This window comes from Dromiciops gliroides, chromosome 1 (genome assembly GCF_019393635.1).
Source record: "Dromiciops gliroides isolate mDroGli1 chromosome 1, mDroGli1.pri, whole genome shotgun sequence".
Taxonomy (NCBI): Eukaryota; Metazoa; Chordata; class Mammalia; order Microbiotheria; family Microbiotheriidae; genus Dromiciops; species Dromiciops gliroides.
In genome coordinates this window covers 745,600,921-745,624,934 of record NC_057861.1, presented here as the reverse complement: position 1 = coordinate 745,624,934, position 24,014 = coordinate 745,600,921, and the positions used below count along the sequence as shown (strand labels likewise).

At 42.8% G+C, this 24,014-nt stretch overlaps 1 protein-coding gene across 42 annotated transcripts; it reads left to right on the top strand.

Moving 5' to 3' along the window:
- Window positions 1-9,397: 9,397 nt before the first annotated feature.
- LOC122735577 (mucin-12-like) lies at window positions 9,398-23,262 on the top strand. 42 transcript variants are annotated; one of them, XM_043977250.1, is made up of 19 exons: window positions 9,398-14,210; window positions 14,580-14,678; window positions 14,777-14,875; window positions 14,953-15,072; window positions 15,171-15,269; window positions 15,347-15,466; window positions 15,556-15,654; window positions 15,734-15,853; window positions 15,955-16,053; window positions 16,153-16,251; window positions 16,341-16,439; window positions 16,541-16,639; window positions 16,739-16,837; window positions 16,937-17,035; window positions 17,137-17,235; window positions 17,337-17,435; window positions 17,535-17,633; window positions 17,733-17,831; window positions 21,450-23,262. In XM_043977250.1, the coding sequence occupies exons 1-19, from the start codon at window positions 10,007-10,009 to the stop codon at window positions 21,488-21,490; spliced, it is 5,991 nt and encodes a 1,996-aa protein (XP_043833185.1). In that variant the 5' UTR covers window positions 9,398-10,006; the 3' UTR covers window positions 21,491-23,262. The 42 variants fall into 42 exon arrangements, with proteins under 42 accessions (XP_043833185.1, XP_043833163.1, XP_043833168.1 ...); XM_043977228.1 differs by having other exon boundaries at window positions 14,310-14,678; XM_043977233.1 differs by having other exon boundaries at window positions 9,398-14,381.
- Window positions 23,263-24,014: the final 752 nt, after the last annotated feature.

Sequence of the window (24,014 nt, the reverse complement as noted above, 5' to 3'; positions counted from 1 at the left end):
ATGACCCGAGTTCAAACGAGCGTTTGGCGTTTATTAACCGCGTGACCCTCGGCGAGTCACTTAACTGCCGCCTGCCTCAGTTTCCCCAGTTATCAAGTAGGGATAACCCTATTGCATCTGTGGCCTGGGGCTGTTCGAGACGCCTGGAAATTGACTTTACTGATAATTACATTCGGCCTACTTGGATGCAGGGTGGGGCCGCGGTGGGAGGGTCAGGGAAGAGCATTCGGGAGCCGCAGGGACCCCGAAGGGGGGGGCTTTCTAGGTGTGGCCTAGGCACCAGAATACAGGGAGTGATTAAGACTGCATTTCTGAGGGTGGGAAAGAAAGGAATTTCCAATGAGGCCAGGTGCTCTAGGGCTTTAAAAGCTATACAGGTGTTTGAGCCTCGAGGCAGTAGGAAGCCGCTGGTGTGTAATTGAATGGGGGGGGGGGGTCCGTCTGACCGTGCTTAAGGAAAATTACTTTGCCTGGAGCGTAGAAGGGACTGAGGAAAGACGGAAAGACCTGAGGCCGGGGGAATCTGTTGGGACCTTTGTTGCTATAAAAAGGTAACAAATGCCTAAGAAATGGTAACAATAATAGCATTTATGCAGCACGTTAACAAGCACTTTACAAATATTCAATTTTAAATTCACAACGACCCTGGGAAGAAGGTGCTATTTATTATTCCTCTATTTATTATTCCTCTATTTATTATTCCTGATGAGGAAACAGGCTGAGAGAGGTTGAAAATGCCCAGGAGAGATGTGTTTTGAAAGTAGAAAGGCAACATTTGACAACTGATTGGGGAAAGTGAGGACCCAGGATAATTAAAAAATGAGGAATCTGAAGACACTGGCAGGATGGTTGGTGCCCTTGACAAAAAGAGGAACACTTTAGAGTGAAAAGATGAGTTTAGTTTTAGAAATGCTATGTTTATGTTGTCTACAGGACATACAGTTTGAATAACTAGACATTTAGTAAGGCAGGACTGGATATCTGGAAATGTCTGTAGATCTGGGAGTCATCGGCGTAGAGATGAAAGTTAAACCCACCGAAGCCGGGAGGTTATTCGGTGAGACTACAGAATAAGAAAACAAGAGATGGTAGGATGGAATTTAGGGGAACATTCACAATTAGGGTTCATGATGCAGCTGATGAGCCAGCAAAGGAGACTGAGAAGGGACATTTAGATGTGTAAAAAGAGAAGCAGGAGTGAGTAGTGTCGCAGAAACGCAGAGAAAAGCGGGTGACCAACAGCGTCAAGTGCTTTGGGGGTTTCTTTTGTATCGGTCACGTCTTCTTTTTGGAGTTTATCTTGGTATATGGTGACTTGTTGGTCTATACCTGATTTCTACCAAACTGCTTAGAAGCCGTGGTCCAATAATAAGCACCTATCTTGGCCTCTTGGGTTTTATCAAAACACCGCGCTGTTGTTTGTTTGCCTCGGTATATGACACACTCCGTCTGATCTCTCTTTTTCAAACGGTCCCAAATTGAGTGATTACTGCTCTGTAGTATAGTTTGAGATCTGGGATTGATAGATCCCCTTCCTTCCCACCTTTTTTTCATTATACTGGGATTCCTGAGCTTTCTTTCCATTCACACATATTCCAAAACAATTTCTTGGCACAGTCAGGCTTTTATACCATGTTGATAGTGGTGCCTTCACCTACAATTTTAATTCAACAAGCATTCATTAAGCACATATGGGCCAGGCATTGTCCGGTTGCTGGCAATACGAAGACAAAAGAAGCTTGCTTTCTCCCCTCAGGAGCTAGTTCTCCTGAGCACAAACAACACTCAGGAAGATAAGTAAGCTCAAGTGACTTCAATTCTAAATAACCCTTTTGCCTCATCAATGCACGTTCTGATGAAAATGGTTTTTGGGGCCAATGATTAGTGATTACCCACTTAATTTCCATTTTTTTTTGTCTACTTGTGAGGTGTCTACAGGAAGAAGGAAGGCATGTTTTACCACCTCTCCTCTATAGTCCAGATGATCTCATTCTATTTTCCAGTGGTGCTACAGGCACATTTCCTTAGATTGCTATTTCCATAAAGTTCCTAAATTGATATTAGTGATGGAAACTAGAAGTTGGAAAGAAAAACTGGCTCTCCACTGCTCGAATGCAAATGCTTTCTACATATGTTGAGCTATAAACCATTTGGACTTGGGTATAACCAAAGAAAAAAAAAAGAGTCATCACTCTGAGCCTAAAGTACATTTTGTTCTTTTATCACTCCAATTCCCTGCCCTCCCCCCCCCCCCATGGACAGTTCTAACTAGGTTAGGTAAAGGTGTCTATTCAAAAAAAGAAATGTTTTTCCATCAGTGCATGGCACCCAACAAGTTGCAAATGTGGCAGATACTAGTGAAATTGTCTCATAGGGTAACTACCCCCTTCTCTCCACCTTCTACATGGTTAAAGTGGAGTCTAGCAATAGCGAACTGAATTAGTTGGTCAATTTGAATTAGTCTGGATAACCTATTTTAATAGAAATAAACACATAAAGTCAAACTACAGATAACCTGAAACTCTCTATTTTATTTAAGAAACAGAAATATTCTTAGTCTGAAACAGGATGTTTGAGACAATCAGGGTTAAGTGACTTGCCCAGGATCACACAGCTAATAAGTGTTGGAAGTGGGATTTGAATTCTGGTCCTCCTGAATGCAGAGCCAGTGCCATATCCACTGCACCACCTAGCTGCCCTTACTTTTTTCTAGATACTGCCTTGATACTTATCATTCTAAGAGTCAGATTGAGGGACTAAGGGAAGAAGTTAAGAATGCTCCAGGTGGGGGCAGCTAGGTGGCGCAGTGGATAAGGCACTAGCCCTGGAATCAGGAAGACCTAAGTTCAACACGACCCGTACTAGCTGTGTGACCCTGGGCAAGTCACTTAACCCCAATTGCCTCAAAAAAAAAGAAAGAAAAAGAATGCTCCAGGTAACTACAGTTGTTTTGTGAAGAGACAGCAAGCAAAGATTCCCCAAACTTCTGTCATGTGAAAGAGAGATTCAGCTTCTTCTACTTGGTCTCAGGGGGCAAGTAAAGATCGGGTGAAGGGGTGGAAATTGCAGAGAAGCACATTTCAGCTCAATGTAAGGGAAAATATTTCTTTTGGATGCCATCTCTTCCTCATGGAAGCTTTAAGCAAAGGCTGAATGACCACATCTTTGAGCTGTTCTAGTGTAAATTCTCCATCAGTTATCAATTAATAACCAACAAGAGTTTTTGGAGGATCTAGTATGTGTAGGTGTTCTAGAAAGTTAACGTTTTGCTTCATCAGTTCAGAATAATAATCACTTATTCATGGAGAATCATTTTCTTAAAACTGTGCAATCTATGATTCTCCAAGATTAAATGACTATTGTTCTGAATTGATGAAGCAAAATATTAAACTTTAACTGTACCCTGAGTTGTGTAACTATCTTTTTTCATCTTGAAATGTCCTTACTCAAGAATCCGATAAATATCACTTCAAAATGTTTTGTGTTAAAGTGAAATGTCTGAGAGCAGAAGGGATATTTCTCTCTGAAGCTGGACAATGCTTGAATTTAGGATAATGACAATTTGATAAAAGTTGTAGAGTGCAAAGAACATCAGACTTGGAATCAGGAAGACCTGGGTGCGAATGTTGCCTTAGACATTTGTTGTCAGTGTGACTTTGGGCAAATCATTTTACCTTTCTGGGCCTTGGTTTCTTTACCTCGGAGATGGCAGGGTTAGACTCAGTAACCTCTAAAGGCCCTTCCAAGCCTAAATCACTGGTCCTGTGCTTTCATAGATTGGATATGGGCAAATATCCTAATTGTTAAATGGATTCTGGAAACCATAAACCAGTGAGGTGGAGGTTTATTGATCCCTGGCAAGAATTTGAAATGGACTATTAAATTTTTTTATTGATTTTGTTTCAACATATCACATAAATGTTCAGCACACACCCATTTTATTCCCCCACCCTCAAGAGTTCAGTCCTAAAAAGAGTTAAGTAACATCAAAAAGTGATTGTTCTGGTAATTCACCACTGGGGGTTTCGTTTGTGGTGAACTGATTTAACTGTCTGGAAAACAATTTGGAATTTAGAAAAAAAAATCACTAAGTTGTTTGTACCATTAGCTCTAGCATTGCCACTACTGGGCACATATCCCAAAGTAGTTAAATACAAAAGCAAAGGTCCCTTATATGCCAAAACGTTCCTATCATTTTTTTATGGTTTTAAAAAAAGAGAAAGTGGGTATCCATCAATTAGGGAATGATTGAACAAATTATGGCTTATTAATTTAGTGGAATATTATGACACCAAGAAATGGTTTGATTCAAGCCAAGCTGGGAAGCCTCATATGAACTAGTACAGAGTGAAGCATCCACTTAACAGTTAAACAGAATCAGAAGGACAATTTATAGAATGACTGAAAAGACCAGAACTCTCATCAATGCAAGGACCAGGCATGACCTCGAAAGGCTGATGAGAAACATACTTTCCAGCTCATAGCAGAGATGGTACAGACGAGGGGTGTTTCCAGACAGGGTCAATGGGTGGATTTGTTTTGCTTGGTTCTGCTTGTTATAGGTAAGGGGTTTTTATTTATTAGGCAGGGAGTTAGAGGGAGGAGTGAGAAGGTAGTGATAGTAGTACCAGGAAAAAAGAAAAGAAAAACAGCATGAGTTAAACATTCCACAGGTGTGGGACGTTGGATATGATGTCATATTTCTTAGGTGTATTGATTAGGGTTTTTTTCTTCTCTTCCTCTTTAAAAAAAAGCATTCTTTGTTCTAAGGCATGGCTCTCTAGAAGGGAGAGGGGAAGGGAGGGGAAGAAATTTAGGTGACATAAAACCAAAAGATATCAGTAAAAATCTGCTTTTAAAAAAAGAAGAAAGTCGTTCAGAAGGGCAACACAGGAAAGCAGACAGAATTAGGATCGCCACATTAAACATGATATGTACTCCAAATGAAACAAGCTGTATACAGATTTATGGTGTCATCTACAATCTGTTCCTTGTATATAGAAATGATCAAGTCTGATATTTGTCAAGTTCATAATAAAAAAGGAAAGAATATTACCGCACTATAAGAAAAAAATGAAAATGAGGGATCCAAAGAAACAAGGAAGGACATACGTGAACTGACATAGGGTGAAAAAAAAAACAATTGAGAACAATATTTACAATGTAAAGGAAAGCAACTCTAAGAATTCAAATTAATATAATGAATGACCAATCTCGATTCTAGGAGACTAATGTTGAGACACATTTTCCTTCTCTTGAAAAAGAAGCTATGGACTATAGCAATAAAATTCTGCATAGCTTGTTGGAAGCAACCAGTCTGTGGGTTTTGTTTTGCTTAACTAATTTTTGAAAGTTTTATTGATGCCTTTTGTCCCTTTTACATCTCTCTTCTTTTCCATTGATAGCTCTCACCCCAATAGTACCTGACACCCATAGTTAAGGATACCGTATTCCACTCTTTATCTTTTTCGCAAGGCAGGATTCTACATAGGAGGTGGGGATTGTTGGAAAGTGACAGTGATATAAAAACAGAAGTATTAAAAAAAAAACCATTCGATTAAAAAAGTGATCATGAGTAACGGAACAAGCAACCTAATATTTTAGTCATTTGGAATGGAATAAACCATGTTAAAGTGAACACAGGTGCATGTGAAGCTGCAGGTCTGGTTCAGCTCTCAGATAACTCTCAGCATTTCCTTTTGTATTATACTGATTTATGTATGGGACACATCCATTTCCTCTACCAGAGTCTCAGGACAGTAGCTCTTATCATTCATCTTTGTGTCTCTTTTGGTGCCTCCAACAATGCTTGGCATATAAAAGGAACTTCAGTGTTTGTGAAAGTGGCAAGAGCCACCACCTCATCCCTGTTTTGGACGAGCTTAACCAGATTGAGGAAAAGCCACAGTCACAGTGTATATTTTATTGAGGCATTTGCTGGAGTCTCTAAGGATGTCAGTGTGAACATATAGACAAATGTGGGCCAGACAAAAGGAGGATTCTGAACTGTTTCAAGGATCTTACCCAGATTGTGGGGGTTATTGTCAGCCTGGAGGGGAGACTCTGGGGGAGTTCTTATTCTGCATTTTTGTCAATGACTTACATTCATTCACTCATTCATTCGTATTCATTCATTCAGCCAGCATTGATTCAACCTACCCAGGGCCTGGCAGTGGGAATAAGAAAATTAACACAAACTGATCTTTGCTCTGGAGAAGCTTCCAGTCTACACAAACTGATCTTTGCTCTGGAGAAGCTTCCAGTCTACGGGGGCCCAAACACAGAGATGGCATGCTTATTAAATTTGGGGATGACATGAAGCAAGCAGGGATAAATTAGAATCAGGATGAATAAATAGATGAGATAACCAGAAAAGTATAATAATAGGGTGCAATGTCCAATTGTACAAGTACATTTTAAAATGTATTTGGGCAAGTGGAAAACAGAGGAGACCTGACTTAACAAAACAGTTAATATGAAAAAATGACTTAAGAAATTTAATTGACTAAAGCTAAAAATAAATCAACACTGTGACCTGTAAAAAAAAAAGTTAATTCCTTCTTAAGCTGTTTTCAAAGAAATATTAGTGCCTAGAACAAGATCAAAACTGTAGAGTGTGGGACTAAGAGCAAGGAATGGGGTAGAAGTGGCCAAGAGGCTGGTTTAGGCTGGATCTGGGGGGGGGGGGGAACGCCTAACAATGAGAGCTGCGGGGGCGGGGGGGGGGGGGGGGGTAGCCACAGGGTCTGATACGTTATAAAGAGGATTCTTACTCAGACATGGGTTGAACCAGATGACCTCCACAATCCTCTCCAACTGTGAGTTTTCCTTGTTTCTGTGCTAGTCAGCTTCTTTATCTTGTGGCAAGAGTGAGCAAACCAACAGGTGCATTCACACTTACAAAGCTAGCACCTGGGAACCTGCCATTCCCTCTTCCCACCTTTTCTCTCCCATTCTCCTATCCTCCCCTCTTCTTTCATTTTCTTCCTCTCCTCCCTTCCATCTCCCCTCCCTTCCACTAACTCTACATTCATTAAGTCACCACAGCAGTGGGCCCTTCCTGAGGAAGAAAGGGAAGAGGGAAGGGAGGAAGGTTTTGGAAACTGGAAAGTACTGGTGGCCCCTTCTTCCTTCCTGAGTTGGGGGGCGGGGCTCTAATCAGGGTTTGTGTATGTGCAGCTTCTCTACATAGCATTTTTTGGGTGAAATCTTGGGGGTAGAGGTAAGGGCTCAATTGTTTTCCAAACAACCCAGCCACCTCTTTCCTCAATTCCACAGTTCCTTCGGGCACACCGATCTGGGATTGGTAGGGCTCCACCTGTCTCTTTGGTGCCATCTAGACCTAAACTGGCTGCTGACACCATCCCTTCACAAAAGTCTAAATCTGAGGAGGCAGCTTTCTGAAATTCCAGCCAGTGGGCTCGAAATCTTCATTGGGTCCTTTCCTGTATACTACCCCCTCTTCCTGCCCCACCCCCACCCGCACCCCCAGCCCCATTTTAATTCTTCTGTCTGGGATTCCTGAGCCCAGCAGTGATGGAACTTGGGAATTTTCCCTCTTAGAAGAAAAACAAGACTTCGTGATAACTGAGCTGAAATTGTCATTGACATAATGTAACTGGTGTTTACCCAAGAGCACATTCATGTACCTCAGTATCTAACAGAGTATTGACTGCATACTTTGAACAAGGTCTTCACCAAAAAGAGGGCCAGAGTAAGCCCTGGATGGAAAAAAAAGGGGTTCCTTGATGAGAGGGAGTAGGATCACCCCCATGCTGTCTTGTGAACTGATTAGCACCTTATAGCATTTTGTAGTAGTAGCAGTAAGTAAATCGGACTGTTCAATGTTCTTTAAGTGGGACAAAATATCAGCCTAGACCATGAATGAATGACTCCGGCTTCTGAAAAGTAATCCTATTTGCTTAACAATAAATAACATAAGATCCTCTCCCTTTTTAATGTCCAGTCTACCACATGCCCCAAATTCCTGGATATTGTCTATAATCTTTATTCAAGTCAATTCCACAAGCACCTACAACGAGTCAGCCACCATGCCAAGCACTGGGGATACAAAGAAAGCGCCCCCACACCAAAAAAAGGGCACATAGTGGAAGAAACCTGCAAACAACCATTTACAAACACTATACACACACACACACACACACACAATCTCAGAGAGAAAGCATGAGGATTAGGAGGACTGGAAAAGCCTACCTGCAGAAGGTGGGATGTCAGTAGAGCTTGACTGTTATGGAATATAATTAAAGGAATAACAGTAGTCATCATAATAGCTCACATGTATATGTACCTTACTATGGGCCAGGCACTGTGCTAAGTGCTCTAAAATTATTTCTGTCACTTACTAAGTAATCGCCATGGTATGCGCCAAGTACTTTACAAATATTCTCTCATTTGCTCTTCATAATAACCCTGGGAATTAGGTCCTATTATTGCACCCATCTTACAGTTGAGGAAACTGAGGTTAAGTGATTTGCCCAGGGTCACACACATAGTAGATGTCTAAGGTCTTCCTGACTCCAGGTCTGATCCTCTGGCTACAGTGCCACCCAGGTCCCTCTATGGCATGTCTGCATCAGGTAAAATGAAAGATTTTCATAACTTCTAGCCACACACGCTGTCTCATTTCTTCCCCTTCCTAATTCACTTCTAACACTCCAACCATATGAATTCAGGTTAATGGTGACAACTTGTGTTAAATCAGTGAGCATTTATTAAGCACCTACTATTCTCCAGGCACTGTTCTTAGCTTTGGGGATACAAAGGCAAAAAGCTGCTTCCCTCAAGGAATGCATAGTCTAATGGAGGAGACTAGAGGTAATGGGCTAAACAACTCTGCATATGCAAGATAATTGGGATGGAATTTCAGAGGGAAGGTACCGGCTGTGGGGGAGGAGGTGGGATTGGAAAAGAGTCTTGCAAGAAGCCAGGAGGCAAAGGTGAGGAGGGAAGGTATTCCAGAGATGGGGGACAGACAATAATAAAGTTTGGATTTGGGAGGTGAGGTGAACTGAGCAAGAAGTCACGAGAAGGCCAGTGTCCCTGAACTGCTGAGTATGTGTGGAAAGGAGTAAAATTGAAGGAGTCTGTGGAAGATAGGAAGGGGCCCGGTTGTGAGATGGTTTACCTTCATTCAAGAATTGTGACTTATCAATTAGCAGACTTTGAAAACTGGGCATCTGACTCCCCTAAACTCTGCCAGTAGGAACATAGATTTAAAATTGAAACAGACTTTTTAGGTCATCTGTTCCAAACCCTTCTCCGAGGAAGCTGAAACCCAGAGAGGAGAAATGACCTATCCATTCCTCGTAAACTGACAGAGAGGATTTGAACCCAGGTCTTCTGACACTCAATCAAAAATATCGTTGCATGCATGCACCGCCCCCCTCTTCAGCTCCCCTTCTGCTTCTCCGTCACCAAGTGCTTATAGCTTATCCGGAAAAGGCAGGAAGGTGCCATTTCAAAGGACACTGTACGCACTAGAATGATGAAAGTGATTTAGAAGCATTGCCTGAGCTCTCACCGGAGGTCCCAAGGAGCAAGATTTTGAGGCTCTGAGACCGGCACCAGTGTCAGGTGTCCGCCAGAGAGGGGGCTGGGCTGGCTGCGCGCCATCCCCATTTCATTAAGGTGGCTAGGATCTGAAGGCTAGAGAGAGGTCTGCAGTGGGGGTCGGTCGGCCATTTGGTTGCGCCCCTACTCCCCCCACCTCTAGAGCAGCTGCGTCTTTGCTGAGCTGGGCGGAGCCGCCTTCCAACCACCAGTGGCTGCGCTGGATGTTGGATCTCTTGCTGGAATTCATCTGCCGCTGGATGCTGGGTTCCGCGACTGAATTCATCAGCAGCTAGATTCTTCTCTGGCTGGATGCTAGATTCTGGAGCCCGTACTGGAATTCATCTGCCGGCACCTGTAAATCTACACCAGCCCCGGGCGTTCCGTCAGCTGTTCTATCCTGGTCTTCTTTGGCTGTAAGTACAGACCGCGAACGATGGAGAAACTCCTCCAGCTGGTAGAAGGCATGCATATAGAGGAGATGTCTTCCCACCAGACGCTCCAGCCGGAGCCCCCCAGAGCTCAGAAGCGTCCCCTCTCACCACAGGCTGGCCTGAGCTCTCCCAAAAGGAAAGTTGTCCCTAGGTTGGAGGAGAAGGAGCCTGAGACTGTGCAAGGTATAGATGAGAGTAAGAAAGAGGAGAAAAAGAAAGATATTGCAGGCGCTGGAATAGAGCGGGGAGCCTCACAAGCTCACTCTATCAGATGGCCGGTAGAAAGCAAAAATAAATATGTGCACATCAGTTTGGGTGACCAAGATGAGAGCCCTGAGTTTTCTCAAACAGGATTAGCTTTAACAGAGACCAAGCTTGCGGCAACTGAAATGTTATCAAATACTGGGGATGGTGCTACAAGTAGCTTGTCTACTCGGTGTTCGGAAACAAAATCTGTTTCCGCAGAGATCATGCATGAATTAAGTGATGACTTTTCAGAGAGTGAGGATTCTGACACAGAGAGCTTGTCGTCTCAGTGTTCTGACAAAAGGCTTACTTTCATAGACATCAAGTCTATGGCAACTGAAATATTAGGAGAAAGTGTGGAGACTGATAAGAGGGCTGTTTCTACAAAAAGTGAGCTTGCCGGAAAGGGAATGTTGTCAGAGAGCGTGGCTCCTGACACAGGTAGCTCGGATTCTAAGTGTTCTGATTCGAAATTGGCTCCCCCCGAGGGAAAGGCTACGGCAAAGAGTGTAATGCCAGACCATGGGTCTCCTGATACAAATCTCTTGTCCTCTGAGCCTTCGGAAACTAGTACTATTTCCCTAGAGGACAAGGCTGTGCCAACCAAAATGTTATCAGAAAAGGTAACCCCCACCACAAGTGGTTTGTCTTCCCAGCGTTCAGAAACTAGGCATGATTCCCCCGAGAGAAAGGCTGTAGTATCTGAAGTGTCAGAGAGTGTGTCTGCAGCCCCCAGTGTGTCGTCTGATGACGGCTCGGAAACTAGATGTGTTTCCCCTGAGAGGAAGCCTCTAGTAACCGAAATGTCACAGACAGTGTCTTCTGACCCTAGTGTTTCGTCTGAGTCTTGTGAAAGTAAATGTACTTCCTTAGAAAGTCAATCTGTGGCAACAGGAAAGTTATCAGAGGCAGTGGCTCCTGACCCAAGTGCCTCATCTGCTGAGGGTCTGAAGACTAAACGTCCTTCCCATAAGAGCAAGCCTGTAGTAACTGGCGAGCTCACAGAGTCAATATCTCCAACCTCAAGTATCTTGGGCTCAGAGGAATCGGAGACTAGAAGTGTCTCCCCTGAGAGCAAACCCTTAGTAAGTGGAAGGCTCTCAGAGACAGTGTCTCCAGCCTCAAGCATCTTGGCCTCTGAGGATTCAGAGACAAGAGGTGCCTCCCCTGAGAGCAAGGCTATAGTAGGCAAAATGCTCTCAGAGACCTTGCCTAGAGCCCCAAATGTTTTGACTCCTGAATGTTCTGAGGCTAGATGCACTTCCTCTGAGAGCAAGCCAGTAGTAGGTGAATTGCTCTCAGAGAAAGTGTCTCTACCCCCAGTTGTCCTGTCTTCAAAATGTTTGGAGACTGAGTGTGCACCGGCAGAAAGCAAACCTGTTGTTAGTAGAACGTGCTCGGGGACAGTGTCACCTGTCCCAAAAGTCTTGTCTACTGAATGTTCTGAGGCTAGATGCCTTTCCTCTGAGACCAAGCCAGTAGTAACTGGAATGGTCTCAGAGACTAGGTCTCTAGCCCCAGATGTCTCGTGTGGTGAATGTTCGGATTCCGTAGACATCAAACCAGTAGTAGCTAGAATTATACCGGAAAGACTTTCACCACCCATAAGCATTTCATCCACAGAATATTCTGATGCTGGATATACTTCCCCAGAGAGGAAGCCAGTAGTAACTGGTGTGGCCCCTGGGAGACTATCTCCACCTATAAGCATTTCATCAACTGAATATTCGGAGGCAAGCTGTGCTTCCCCCGAGGAGAGCAAGCCCATAGTATCTGGCTTGTTCCCAGAAGTACTATCTCCAGCTATAAGTATCTCCTCCGAGTTTTCGGAGGGTGCCTATTTTTGCACAGATAGAAAGCCCATAGTAGCGGGCACGTTTTCAGAAAGACTGTCTCTGGACACTTGTGCCTCAGTCTCTGAATGTTCAGAGACTAGCGGTACTTCCCCAGAGAGGAAGCCCATAGTAGCAGAACGTGTAGCAGCAAGAATGTCACCAGCTCCAATTGTCTTGTCCTCTGAGTGTTCAGAGACAAGCTATGCTTCCCCAGAAAGGAAGCCATTAGTAGCTGGAAGGTACGTAGAAAGACTATCACCGTCCACAAGTGCCTTATACACGGAGTTTTCTGAGAGCAGCAGGTTTTTCTCAGAGACCAGACCTGCAGCAGCCGGAGAGTACTCAGGAAGGCTGTCTCCAGACACTGGTAGCTTTTCTTCAGAAAGTTCGGAGGCCAGCGGTGCTTCCCCGGAAAGGAAGCCTGTCATAGGGAGAGTGTACCCAGGGAGATTGTCACCGCCTATCAGCATCTCATCCACAGAATATTCCGATCCTGGAGGTGCTTCCCCTGAAAGGAAGCCTATAGTAAGTGGGCTGTTCTCAAGGAGACTGTCTTCTCCCATCAGCATTTCATCTACCGAATATTCTGATATGGGAGGTGCATCTCCTGAAAGGAAGCCTGTCATAAGTGAACTGTTGTCAGAAAGAGTTCGTCCAGTCCAAACTGTTTTGTCCAGTGTATGTTCTGATGATAGATGTATCTCCCCTGAAACTAAACCCGTTGTAAGTGGAATATTTTCAGGGACCCTGTTTTCAGCTACCAGCATCTTGGCCTCTGAGGGTTCAGAGTCTAGATGCACTTCCCCTGAGAACAAGCCCACAGTAAGTGGATTGTTCTCAGAGACAGGGTCTCTACCCCCGGATGTGTTGTCTACTTCGTGTTTAGATGCTAGATGTGTGTCTCCTGGAAGTAAACCCGTAGAAGGTACCATGTTTTCTGAAACCCTTTTTTCAGGGACAAGCATCTTGGCCTCCGAGGGTTCAGAATCTAGAAGTATTTCTCCAGAGAACAAGCCCACAGTTAGTGGGATGTTCTCAGAAACCCTCTTTTCAGGCCCAAGCATCTTGGCCTCTGAGGGTTCAGGGACCAGGTGCACGTCCCCAGAGAACAAACCAGTAGTAACTGGGATGTTCTCAGAGACCCTCTCCCCACCCCCAAACATCTTCTCCTCCGAAAGCTTGGACACTCGCTGCATTTCACCCGAGAACAAACCAGTTGTAACTGGGATGTTCTCAGAGACATTATCACCACCTATAAACATCTTTTCTTCAGAGAGCTCGGACACTAGGTGCGTTTCTCCAGAGAGCAAGCCAGTAGTAACTGGCTTGCTCTCAGGGAGACTCTCACCACCCATTAGCATTTCATCTACCGAATATTCTGACACTGAATGTGCTTCCCCTGAGAGGAAGCCGGTAGTAGGTGAAATGCTATCAGAGAGACTCTCACCACCCATTAGCATTTCATCCACCGAATATTCTGACACCGAATGTGCTTCCCCAGAAAGGAAGCCCATAGTGACTGGACTTTTTTCAGAAAGACTGCCTCCAACTTCAAGCATTCTCCCCTCCTTGTGTTCCGAAATAAAATTTGCTTCAATACAAAACAAGCCTTCAGTATCTGGACTATTTCCTGAAGGCTTGTCTCCATCTACAAGTTTCTTTACCTCTCAATATTCTGATACAAGATGTACCTCTCCTGACAGCAAACCTGTAATGGCCAGACTGTTTCCACAGGCCACGAGTCTCTTGCCTTCTCGGTATTTTGAGACCTCAGATGACTCTTCAGAAAGCAAGGCTGCAGAGACTGGAAGACTATCTCCATGCACAAGTCTCTTTTCTTCTCAGAGTTCTGAGACAAGATTTTCTTCTACTGAGAGGCTGCCTCCTATATCTAGCCTGTTACCAGAGCTTGTGGATCCTACCACATTTATCCTGGCTGCTCAGTGTCCTGGCTTAAGGTTTGCCTCATCAGAGAACAATCCTGAAGGATCTGCACCATCCCCAGAAGGGCTCTCCCCTGCGACAGGTTTTGTGTACCCTCCATCTTCTGAGACAAGAGCTGCTTCATCAGAGAACAATCCTGAAGTCTCTGAAGTGTTCTCAGAAAGATTGTCTCCGACAACAGGTATTGTGTCCTCTCTATGTTTTGAAAAAATACTTGCTTCCACAGGGAGCAAGCCTGTAGTATCCAGAATGTTCTCAGAGAGTATGTTTCCTGCCACAGGTTTCCTGTATCCTCCAGAAAGTGATCCTGCAGTATCTGGCATTTTCTCAGAAAGACTGTCTCCAGCAACAGGTATTATGTCCTCTCTATGTTTTCTGACAATATTTGCTTCCACAGAGAGCAAGTCTATAGTATCCACAGTGTTCTCAGAAAGCGTCTCTCCCACCACAGGTATTGTGTCTTCTCTATGTTTTGTCATAATCTTGGCTTCCACAGAGAGTGATCTTGCAATAATTGGAGTGTTCTCAGAGGGACTGTCTCCTTCCACAGGCATCACATTCCGTCCATGTTCAGAGACAGGAGCTGCTTTGACAGACAGCAATTCTGCAGGAACTGGAGTGTTTTCAGGGAGCCTGTCTCCTACAGGAGGTATTGTGTCTTCTCTGTGTTTTGTCATAATCTTGGCTTCCACAGAGAGTAAGGTGTAGTATCCAGAATGTTCTCAGAGTGTGTGTCTCCTTCCACAGGTATCACATTCCCTCCATGTTCAGAGACAGAAGCTGCTTTGACAGACAGCAATTCTGCAGGAACTGGAGTGTTTTCAGGGAGCCTGTCTCCTACAGCAGGTATTGTGTCTTCTCCATGTTTTGTCATAATCTTGGCTTCCACAGAGAGTAAGGTGTAGTATCCAGAATGTTCTCAGAGTGTTTGTCTCCTTCCACAGGTATCACATTCCCTCCATGTTCAGAGACAGGAGCTGCTTTGACAGACAGCAATCCTGTAGGAACTGGAGTAGTGTCAGAAAAACCATCTCCTACAGCAGGTATTGTGTCTTCTCTATGTTTTGTGATAATATTGGCTTCCACAAAGAGTAAGGTGTAGTATCCAGAATGTTCTCAGAGTGTGTGTCTCCTTCCACAGGTATCACATTCCCTCCATGTTCAGAGAAAGGAGCTGCTTTGACAGACAGCAATTCTGCAGGAACTGGAGTGTTTTCAGGGAGCCTGTCTCCTACAGCAGGTACTGTGTCTTCTCTATGTTTTGTCATAATCTTGGCTTCCACAGAGAGTAAGGTGTAGTATCCAGAATGTTCTCAGAGTGTGTGTCTCCTTCCACAGGTATCACATTCCCTCCATGTTCAGAGACAGGAGCTGCTTTGACAGACAGCGGTCCTGTAGGAACTGGAGTAGTGTCAGAAAAACCATCTCCTACAGCGGGTATTTTGTCTCCTCTATGTTTTGTGATAATATTGGCTTCCACAGAGAGTAAGCCAGAATGTTCTCAGAGTGTGTATCTCCCTTCACAGGTATCTCATTCCCTCCATGTTTGGAGACAGGTGCTGATTCAACAGGAAGTGATACCACAGGAATTGGAATGCTGTCAAAGAGTCTATCTCCTACAGCAGGTATTGTGCTTCTCTATGCTCTGTGATAATATTGGCTTCCACAGAGAGTAAGCCTATATAATATCCAGAATATTCTCAGAGAGTGTGTCTCCTTCCACAGATATCTCATTCCCTCCATGTTTGGAGACAGGTGCTGATTTAACAGGAAGTGATACCACAGGAATTGGAATGCTGTCAAAGAGTCTATCTCCTACAGCAGGTATTGTGTCTTCCCTATGTTTGGTGATAACATTGGCTTCCACAGAGAGTAAGCCTATATAATATCCAGAATATTCTCAGAGAGTGTGTCTCCTTCCACAGATATCTCATTCCCTCCATGTTTGGAGACAGGTGCTGATTTAACAGGAAGTGATACCACAGGAATTAGAATGCTGTCAAAGAGTCTATCTCCTACAGCAGGTATTGTGTCTTCCCCATGTTTGGTGATAATATTGGCTTCCACAGAGAGTAAGCCTGTAGTATCCAGAATATTCTCAGAGAGTGTGTCTCCTTCCACAGATATCTCATTCCCTCCATGTTTGGAGACAGGTGCTGATTTAACAGGAAGTGATACCACAGGAATTGGAATGCTGTCAAAGAGTCTATCTCCTACAGCGGGTATTTTGTCTTCTCTATGTTTTGTGATAATATTGGCTTCCACAGAGCGTAAGCCAGAATGTTCTCAGAGTGTGTATCTCCCTTCACAGGTATCTCATTCCCTCCATGTTTGGAGACAGGTGCTGATTTAACAGGAAGTGATACCACAGGAATTGGAATGCTGTCAAAGAGTCTATCTCCTACAGCAGGTATTGTGTCTTCCCTATGCTCTGTGGTAATATTGGCTTCCACAGAGAGTAAGCCTATATAATATCCAGAATATTCTCAGAGAGTGTGTCTCCTTCCACAGATATCTCATTCCCTCCATGTTTGGAGACAGGTGCTGATTCAACAGGAAGTGATACCACAGGAATTGGAATGCTGTCAAAGAGTCTATCTCCTACAGCAGGTATTGTGTCTTCCCTATGTTTGGTGATAATATTGGCTTCCACAGAGAGTAAGCCTATAGTATCCAGAATATTCTCAGAGTGTGTGTCTCCTTCCACAGATATCTCATTCCCTCCATGTTTGGAGACAGGTGCTGATTCAACAGGAAGTGATACCACAGGAATTGGAATGCTGTCAAAGAGTCTATCTCCTACAGCAGGTATTGTGTCTTCCCTATGTTTGGTGATAACATTGGCTTCCACAGAGAGTAAGCCTATAGTATCCAGAATATTCTCAGAGAGTGTATCTCCTTCCACAGATATCTCATTCCCTCCATGTTTGGAGACAGGTGCTGATTTAACAGGAAGTGATACCACAGGAATTGGAATGCTGTCAAAGAGTCTATCTCCTACAGCAGGTATTGTGTCTTCCCTATGTTTGGTGATAACTTTGGCTTCCACAGAGAGTAAGCCTATATAATATCCAGAATATTCTCAGAGAGTGTGTCTCCTTCCACAGATATCTCATTCCCTCCATGTTTGGAGACAGGTGCTGATTCAACAGGAAGTGATACCACAGGAATTGGAATGCTGTCAAAGAGTCTATCTCCTACAGCAGGTATTGTGTCTTCCCTATGTTTGGTGATAATATTGGCTTCCACAGAGAGTAAGCCTATATAATATCCAGAATATTCTCAGAGAGTGTGTCTCCTTCCACAGATATCTCATTCCCTCCATGTTTGGAGACAGGTGCTGATTTAGCAGGAAGTGATACCACAGGAATTGGAATGCTTTCAGAGAGACTGTCTCCTATAGCAGGTATTGTGTCTTCTCTATGTTTTGTGATAATATTGGCTTCCACAGAGAGTAAGCCTGTAGTATCCAGAATATTCTCAGAGAGTGTGTCTCCTTCCACAGATATCTCATTCCCTCCATGTTTGGAGACAGGTGCTGATTTAGCAGGAAGTGATACCACAGGAATTGGAATGCTGTCAGACAGACTATCTCCTACAGCAGGTATTGTGTTTTCCCTATGTTTGGTGATAATATTGGCTTCCACAGAGAGTAAGCCTATAGTATCTAGAATATTCTCAGAGAGTGTGTCTCCTTCCACAGATATCTCATTCCCTCCATGTTTGGAGACAGGTGCTGATTTAACAGGAAGTGATACCACAGGAATTGGAATGCTTTCAGAGAGACTGTCTCCTACAGCAGGTATTGTGCTTCTCTATGCTCTGTGATAATATTTCCTTCCACAGTGAGTAAGTCTGAGGTATCCAGAATGTTCTCAGACAGCATGTCTCCTGCCATAGGTATTGCATCCCCTCCATGTTTGGAGGCAAGCTGCTTTGGCAGAGAGTACACCCCAGAGAAAGGGGAAGGTTATCAGGCAGTGTGGATCCTGCCAGGTATGAGACACGGCAGCTTCCTGCCTCTTACTCAAGGGCTGAGTATGTCTTAGCACCATCAAACTGGGTAAAGCCTACCACAAAAAGTTTGTCTCCTCATTTACTTGCTGAAACTTTGTCAGCACCAACATTTAAGGAGTTAGTATTAACTGAAAAACAAAATGTCATTCAAAGACTTTCTCAAGCGATCCAGGAATACTTTAATAATCCCAAGATGCCAGCTGGCTCTGGGGCAATTAACTATACATGTATCTTAACTCATTGCTTTCAGGCATGTCACACAAATCCTGAGTTACAATATGCTTCTTTAGAAGAAATCCCCCCCTGCTGGTCCCTTCGAAAGGAAGGAAATCCCGAATGACGGCTGTGCTTGTGAAGTTAGGTGCCACAGTGTCTATCTGATGACAGCTTATGCTGGCAGTAAATACAGATCTAGGGATTGAGCTAAGTGAACAGGCTGTTAAACTCTTACAAAAACCTGTTCATGTCAGAATTGTCAAAAGGAAATTGACACATTGATCGTGCTGGTATAGTGGTGTTTCCAAATGTCTCACCTTCATAACAGTATCCTCTGCCCCATAAATTCTCAAAATATCTTGTAGTTCTCAGGAATGAATCTGGGCAGTCAAATAATTCTATTGTTTGCAATTCCCATAGACTAATTTTGTCCTCAAAGAATATGCGAATGATTCTTCTCTTGGCATCCTTTAATGAAATATCATTTGAATACAAGTATGATATAGCAAACCATTCCCAAGTCTGTCAGTTGGTTTTGGCTCGCCACTGCTTAGTTGAATGTTATAGAGCAACAGCAAACAAGAAACAGGCAGCTAAGAGAACACTGAGTATTTGTCAGAAAACCTAATCTAGTATGATAGCTACGAAGGTTGAGCCCTAGGCTCTTCACATAGGAGATCTGGAAGCACGACTTGGACCTTGTCATATTTGACAGCTTCTTTCGATCTGTACACACACACTAAACAACACAGGTTAGGTCAGCAAAGTGACCGTTGAGCATGTCTCTGAAAGTCTGAGAGGCCATTGTTGGAAAGAGAAAGTATTTCTGAAGAATGACTGACAGAAACAGTTGGGGATGAAGGAAAGTGTCAAGCACAAGTCTAGAAGATCATCTTTTTAGCAGGCTGCTGATTCTTCCTTACAAAGGCAGTGCACCCTGTGGAATAAAATATTATCAGAAGAACCTTTATAATCCAGGGATAAATGCTGCATTGAAGGAAATTGAATTACAGGTATATAGAAAGTTGTGTTCAGAAATGTGAGATGATATCTTCCTCTGTGGATACTCTCCTGTTGACATCCCAGAAATTAAGAAATTTCAAATGGATAGCTTCCTTGTGAATTAAGATGTCAAAACACAAAAGTATTATAAAAAGATGTCAAAGGGTATATCTAACTCAGATTATGCCACAGAAAGAGATTTGTCTGAGGCTTGAACTACTGAGCAGGCTATTAAGACTTGCAAAAACCTATTGAAGTGAGGCACTGAGTACAGAAATGAAAAACCCCTCATAATATTGACCTGGTGGTACACCTGACAAGCCTAACTTCATATGATTTTCTTCTAAAAGCTCCAGAAGACCTTCTGTCCATTAAGACTGCATGTTGGCAGTTAGTTTTTATTCTTTAGGCAAGAGCAGGAGGTGTTATCGGTATCCTTAACAGTTCTTCGGGCTGCTGCTGTCCGTTGAATGTGATCACAGATGTGACAAGGTGCCAGATGAAACTTGGTACTATCAAGTTTTGTTTTGTTGTTGTTGTTTTATTGTTGTTTTTTGCAAGACCACTGCTTACCTGAAGGTTCAGGAAAAAAATTAAAATGCAACTTATGCTGAGGTACTGTACAGTCTTCAGAAAATCACCATTAAATACCCCAGCTGTTCCTAAGAAGATTTTCTTTGTTAAACTGGTAGGCTCTTTGACTAATGATTTTGGAAAGAATTGTAGTTTTCAATGATCATGTATTTTATGAGAATTCCTCAGATTCTCTATGTTTACTGAGCAGCACAGCTGAATTGAACAGCAGTCTTTTCCAGCATGTCTTTGAAAAGTTGGGGAATTGCCAGTAGAAACATAAGGTAATTCTGGAGAATGAATTAACTGCAGAAACATTTGATGACAAGTATAGAATATCAAGAGAAAGGCTACAGAAGAAGCTGTGAAAATCTTTAAAAAAAAAAACAAAACCAAACCCCCACAAACAATGCCAACTAACATTCATGCCCTAAATAATGGTGCCACTGAAGATGTGATGTCAACAAGTGGCACTCAGGACCACAAAGAAGCAGCATGTAAACAAGACAACAAAAAGGAAAATTTGGGGACTCAGCTCCTGAGAGAAAAGTCGGTTGTTGGGCAGGTAGGAGTTTCAGAAAATATGAAAAGTGAATTAAAGAGTCCATCTCAGTCAGAAAGCATAAATAAGAAGGGCTTTGGCCTAATATAGACAGACTTTATAAAATCTCTGAAGAAATCTGTCTAATTAGTCATCAGGAACTATAAATGCGCAAGGAGCCACACTGACTTTACTTTGTCTATAGTTTTCCAGTAATGATTGGAAGCAAAAATATGAACTTGCCCAGAAATATGGTCTTAGGAATCATTCTTCTGGAACAGATTGTGATAAATACTCTGTGATAGTTATAAAAAAAGAGAGAGGTATGGAAGATTTACTAAATTAACAGGAAGGTAAAGTTGGACATTTTGCGTTGGTTATGCCTCAAGAAAATTAAGACCAGAATTGTTTGTATAATGAATGAATGATAGCAATTTGACATAGGAATTAAAGAAATATTGCATTTTCTGGTTACTGAAACTATTTGCTCTAATTTATTTACCTGCTTGTTTCATCTTATGTTTCCTTCCTTCATTCGGAAGGTATTTATTAAGCACCTACTATGGGCTAGGCACTGAGGAGTTAAGGGCAAAAACAATCTTTTTTCCTTTAACTAGCTTATATTCTACTGGGGAGAAACAACATGTACACAGATAAGTAACTATGATTATAACAAGGGGTTGGTCCCTGAGGGCCCAGTCCTGGCAGCTTGTGAAATAGTATCTGCCTGCAGTTGACCCATGTGGTTATTGGGTGAGACTTCTCTTGGAAGTACGCATTGATATGGAATGAAGAGGCCCTGCTCTCCATTTCAGAACATGTTCTGTGATTGTTTCTGATCCATATACTGACTGGTGGGGGAACATGGTTTAATTGGCTGCTGAGCCAGACCTGTGTATACAATAGGCACTAGCTAGACAAATCACCTTTTTCTTGGCAGTTTGAATGAAGAAATGCTGTAAGACCATGAGTGCGGAAGCTCCCCCCATACCTTGTCACCATGTGGCTTTTAAGCCAATTCTCAACTCTATTTCTTCTGTCTCTGTTGTGTCTATTCTTTCTTGTTCTTAGATGAAGCAGCAATGCGGACAGCGCTACCTGACGATAATTAAAAGGTTGGAGGAGACACCAGAGAGGTTCAGTGATGGATGGGAGTCGACGGCAGACACTATTGTAGCCACTACAGCCAAGCCAGGTGAGGTGCCACTGCAGCTCTGAGAAGCAGCCTACTGTATCCAACACAGCAGTGAACCGACCTGGCAGCAAGCAAGAAAGCAACACCACCGACTGGCTGTATTTGGAAGTAGACTCTTGGGATAAATGTTTGGTAGCACTGGCTTTAGGGCTGAGCCTACTTTCTGGGGACCAATGTGGTAGAGGGTAGAGTGTGGCCCCCAATTCAGAGGGATGTTTCCACTTTATTTTACGCTAGATCTTTTCGGTATCTATCCCTTTGTAAAAACTAATTTATATTAATTGGTTGATAATAAGCAGAAATCAACTGGCCAGATTGATAGTGGGGCTCTAATTGATGGTATCAGTCTATTGAGGAGACATGGGGACAGCTGGGTGGAACAGCACATCTAGCACTAGGTTTGGAAACAGGAAAATCTCAGATACTTACTGGCTATGTGACCCTGGGCAAGTCACTTAAGCTCTCTTTGCCTCAGTTCCTCATCTGTAAAATGAGAACACACTGGAGGAGGAAATATTCCAGCACAAAACCCCATGGGTCCATGGGGGTCACAGAGAGACACAAATAAACAACCAAACGACAACACTGAGGAGGCATTAACTTGCACTTTTTAGAGGATATCAAATAAATAACTGGTCAATTTATGTTGGGGGAAGCACATCAGAGTAGGGGCTTCAGTAGATACATTCCAAGAATTCTACTGCCCCTTCAGAGTCCCCTGTGAATCCTCAGGGGGGAAATAAAGGAAGTCATTCTCTTGGAACTCAATCTTCTAGCACTGATGTCATTTGGGAAGTAAGTCCAGAGTCTGACCACACGTAACATACTAAAACCCCCTACATAAATATAAAGGAGTCTGGCGGGGTGGAGAGAGTTAACAAATTGGGAATAAGGACAATCCTCATGTTTAGAGGTATCCTGAGCCGAGCCTTGGCAGGAGCTGAGGACTCAAAAAGACAAATGGGGAGGAAATGCATTCTAAACGCTCGTAATGATCTATGCAGAGGCTTGGAGAAGAAATGGGGAAAATTGTGAGCAGCACAGTCAAAAAGGCATAAAACAGAGCAATAGGAGTCAGAAAACAAACTGCTCTGTTTAATTGTACAGAAGACAAACCAGTTCATTAGCTATGTCTTTTAGTTTCTAATTGTCTGAAACAAATACTAATGGCTGGTTTGTAATTTTTTTAAAAAGGCCCTATGCCTAATAATGAGACAGTGCTGGGTATGGTCTAGGGAAAACCTAAATTCTGATCCGTTGTAGCTGTGTGACCTTTCACATGTAAGCTACATCTTTCTGCAACTCAAGCAACTTGAAATCATAAAGAGGCTATGATCTGTGTTGGGGGAAGGAGAGTGCTACATCATGATTTCCCTGAATTGATGAAATCACATGCTCCTTTGTACATTCATTTAATAACAAAAACATATGTTCAAATGGAAAGCAATTTGGTGCCATTAAAAATACCAGCTCTTTTCTTTGCACCTGGGAAAGAAATTTGCATTTTTCCCAAAGCAGTTTGGAGAAATTGTGTAAAGCTCACGTGAACTAGTAAAAGTACAAAGTGACTCCTGAAATGCTTCAAAATGCCACATCACTGTGTAATTTTTCATTTAATTTGTATGTATGGATTTGTTCTAAAATGTTTTAACAGAGAAAATTGTCTACATTGTGTGTTTTAAATGTCCTTACAAGATAAATATAATGATTTCTTAAAGTCATTTCTAGTGTTCCAGCTTATTATTTCTACCATATGTTTTCCATAACAATGGGAACGAGTGATGGCATCTTAACTAGGTCTGGGTTACAAAAAAGGGAAGGTCTTTAAGTATTGATATTTCTGCCTCATAACATTGCTTGAGGGAAGCACTGAAGGCGTTTTTTTTTAATCTTCAAATCAAGGAAAATGAAGTTTGATTTACTTAAGTCTGTTACTTTAGTTGGAAAGAATCAGAGAATCTTTGCACTGTGACTGTCAGAGACACTGGATGTGTCCTTGGGCCTTTGCTGATTCAAAGGACCCTTGGCTCATCTCCCGCAAAGTCCTCACCAAAGCGAAAAGGACAACTTTACCATAAGAAGAGATTTCATTTTTCTCCATTTCTGAGGGACTGTGTCTAATGAAGTATATACAGATTATAAAATATATGTATATATATACATATATATATATACATATATGAGTTCCTTTCTAAATAAAAGCAGGAAAAGATGGTCAAAATGGGAACATTTGGGCAACAGTAGAACAGACACTTTTTAGAAAGAGAAATACTTATTCTAATACTCAAATGAACTTGTGATCTCATCTGTCTGGATTTTCACTCCAAAGATGTTGATCCAAGCCATCCATGCCTGCTGTCATGAATGGGAATGAGTTGAGCAGGTCCCCTGTACTGGAATGAAATGAGACACTCCAGGTCATTCAACAGTTAACAAGAGGT

What these genes read in the sequence shown, in the direction of transcription:
- LOC122735577 (XM_043977212.1), top strand. Translation starts at nt 10,007, where the DNA reads ATGGAGAAACTCCTCCAGCTGGTAGAAGGCATGCATATAGAGGAGATG. An exon ending in AAAACCATCTCCTACAGCAG is followed by an intron (nt 15,073 to 15,170) that starts GTATTGTGTCTT and finishes CTCCTTCCACAG; the next exon opens with GTATCACATTCCCTCCATGT. An exon ending in GAGTCTATCTCCTACAGCAG is followed by an intron (nt 17,036 to 17,136) that starts GTATTGTGTCTT and finishes CTCCTTCCACAG; the next exon opens with ATATCTCATTCCCTCCATGT.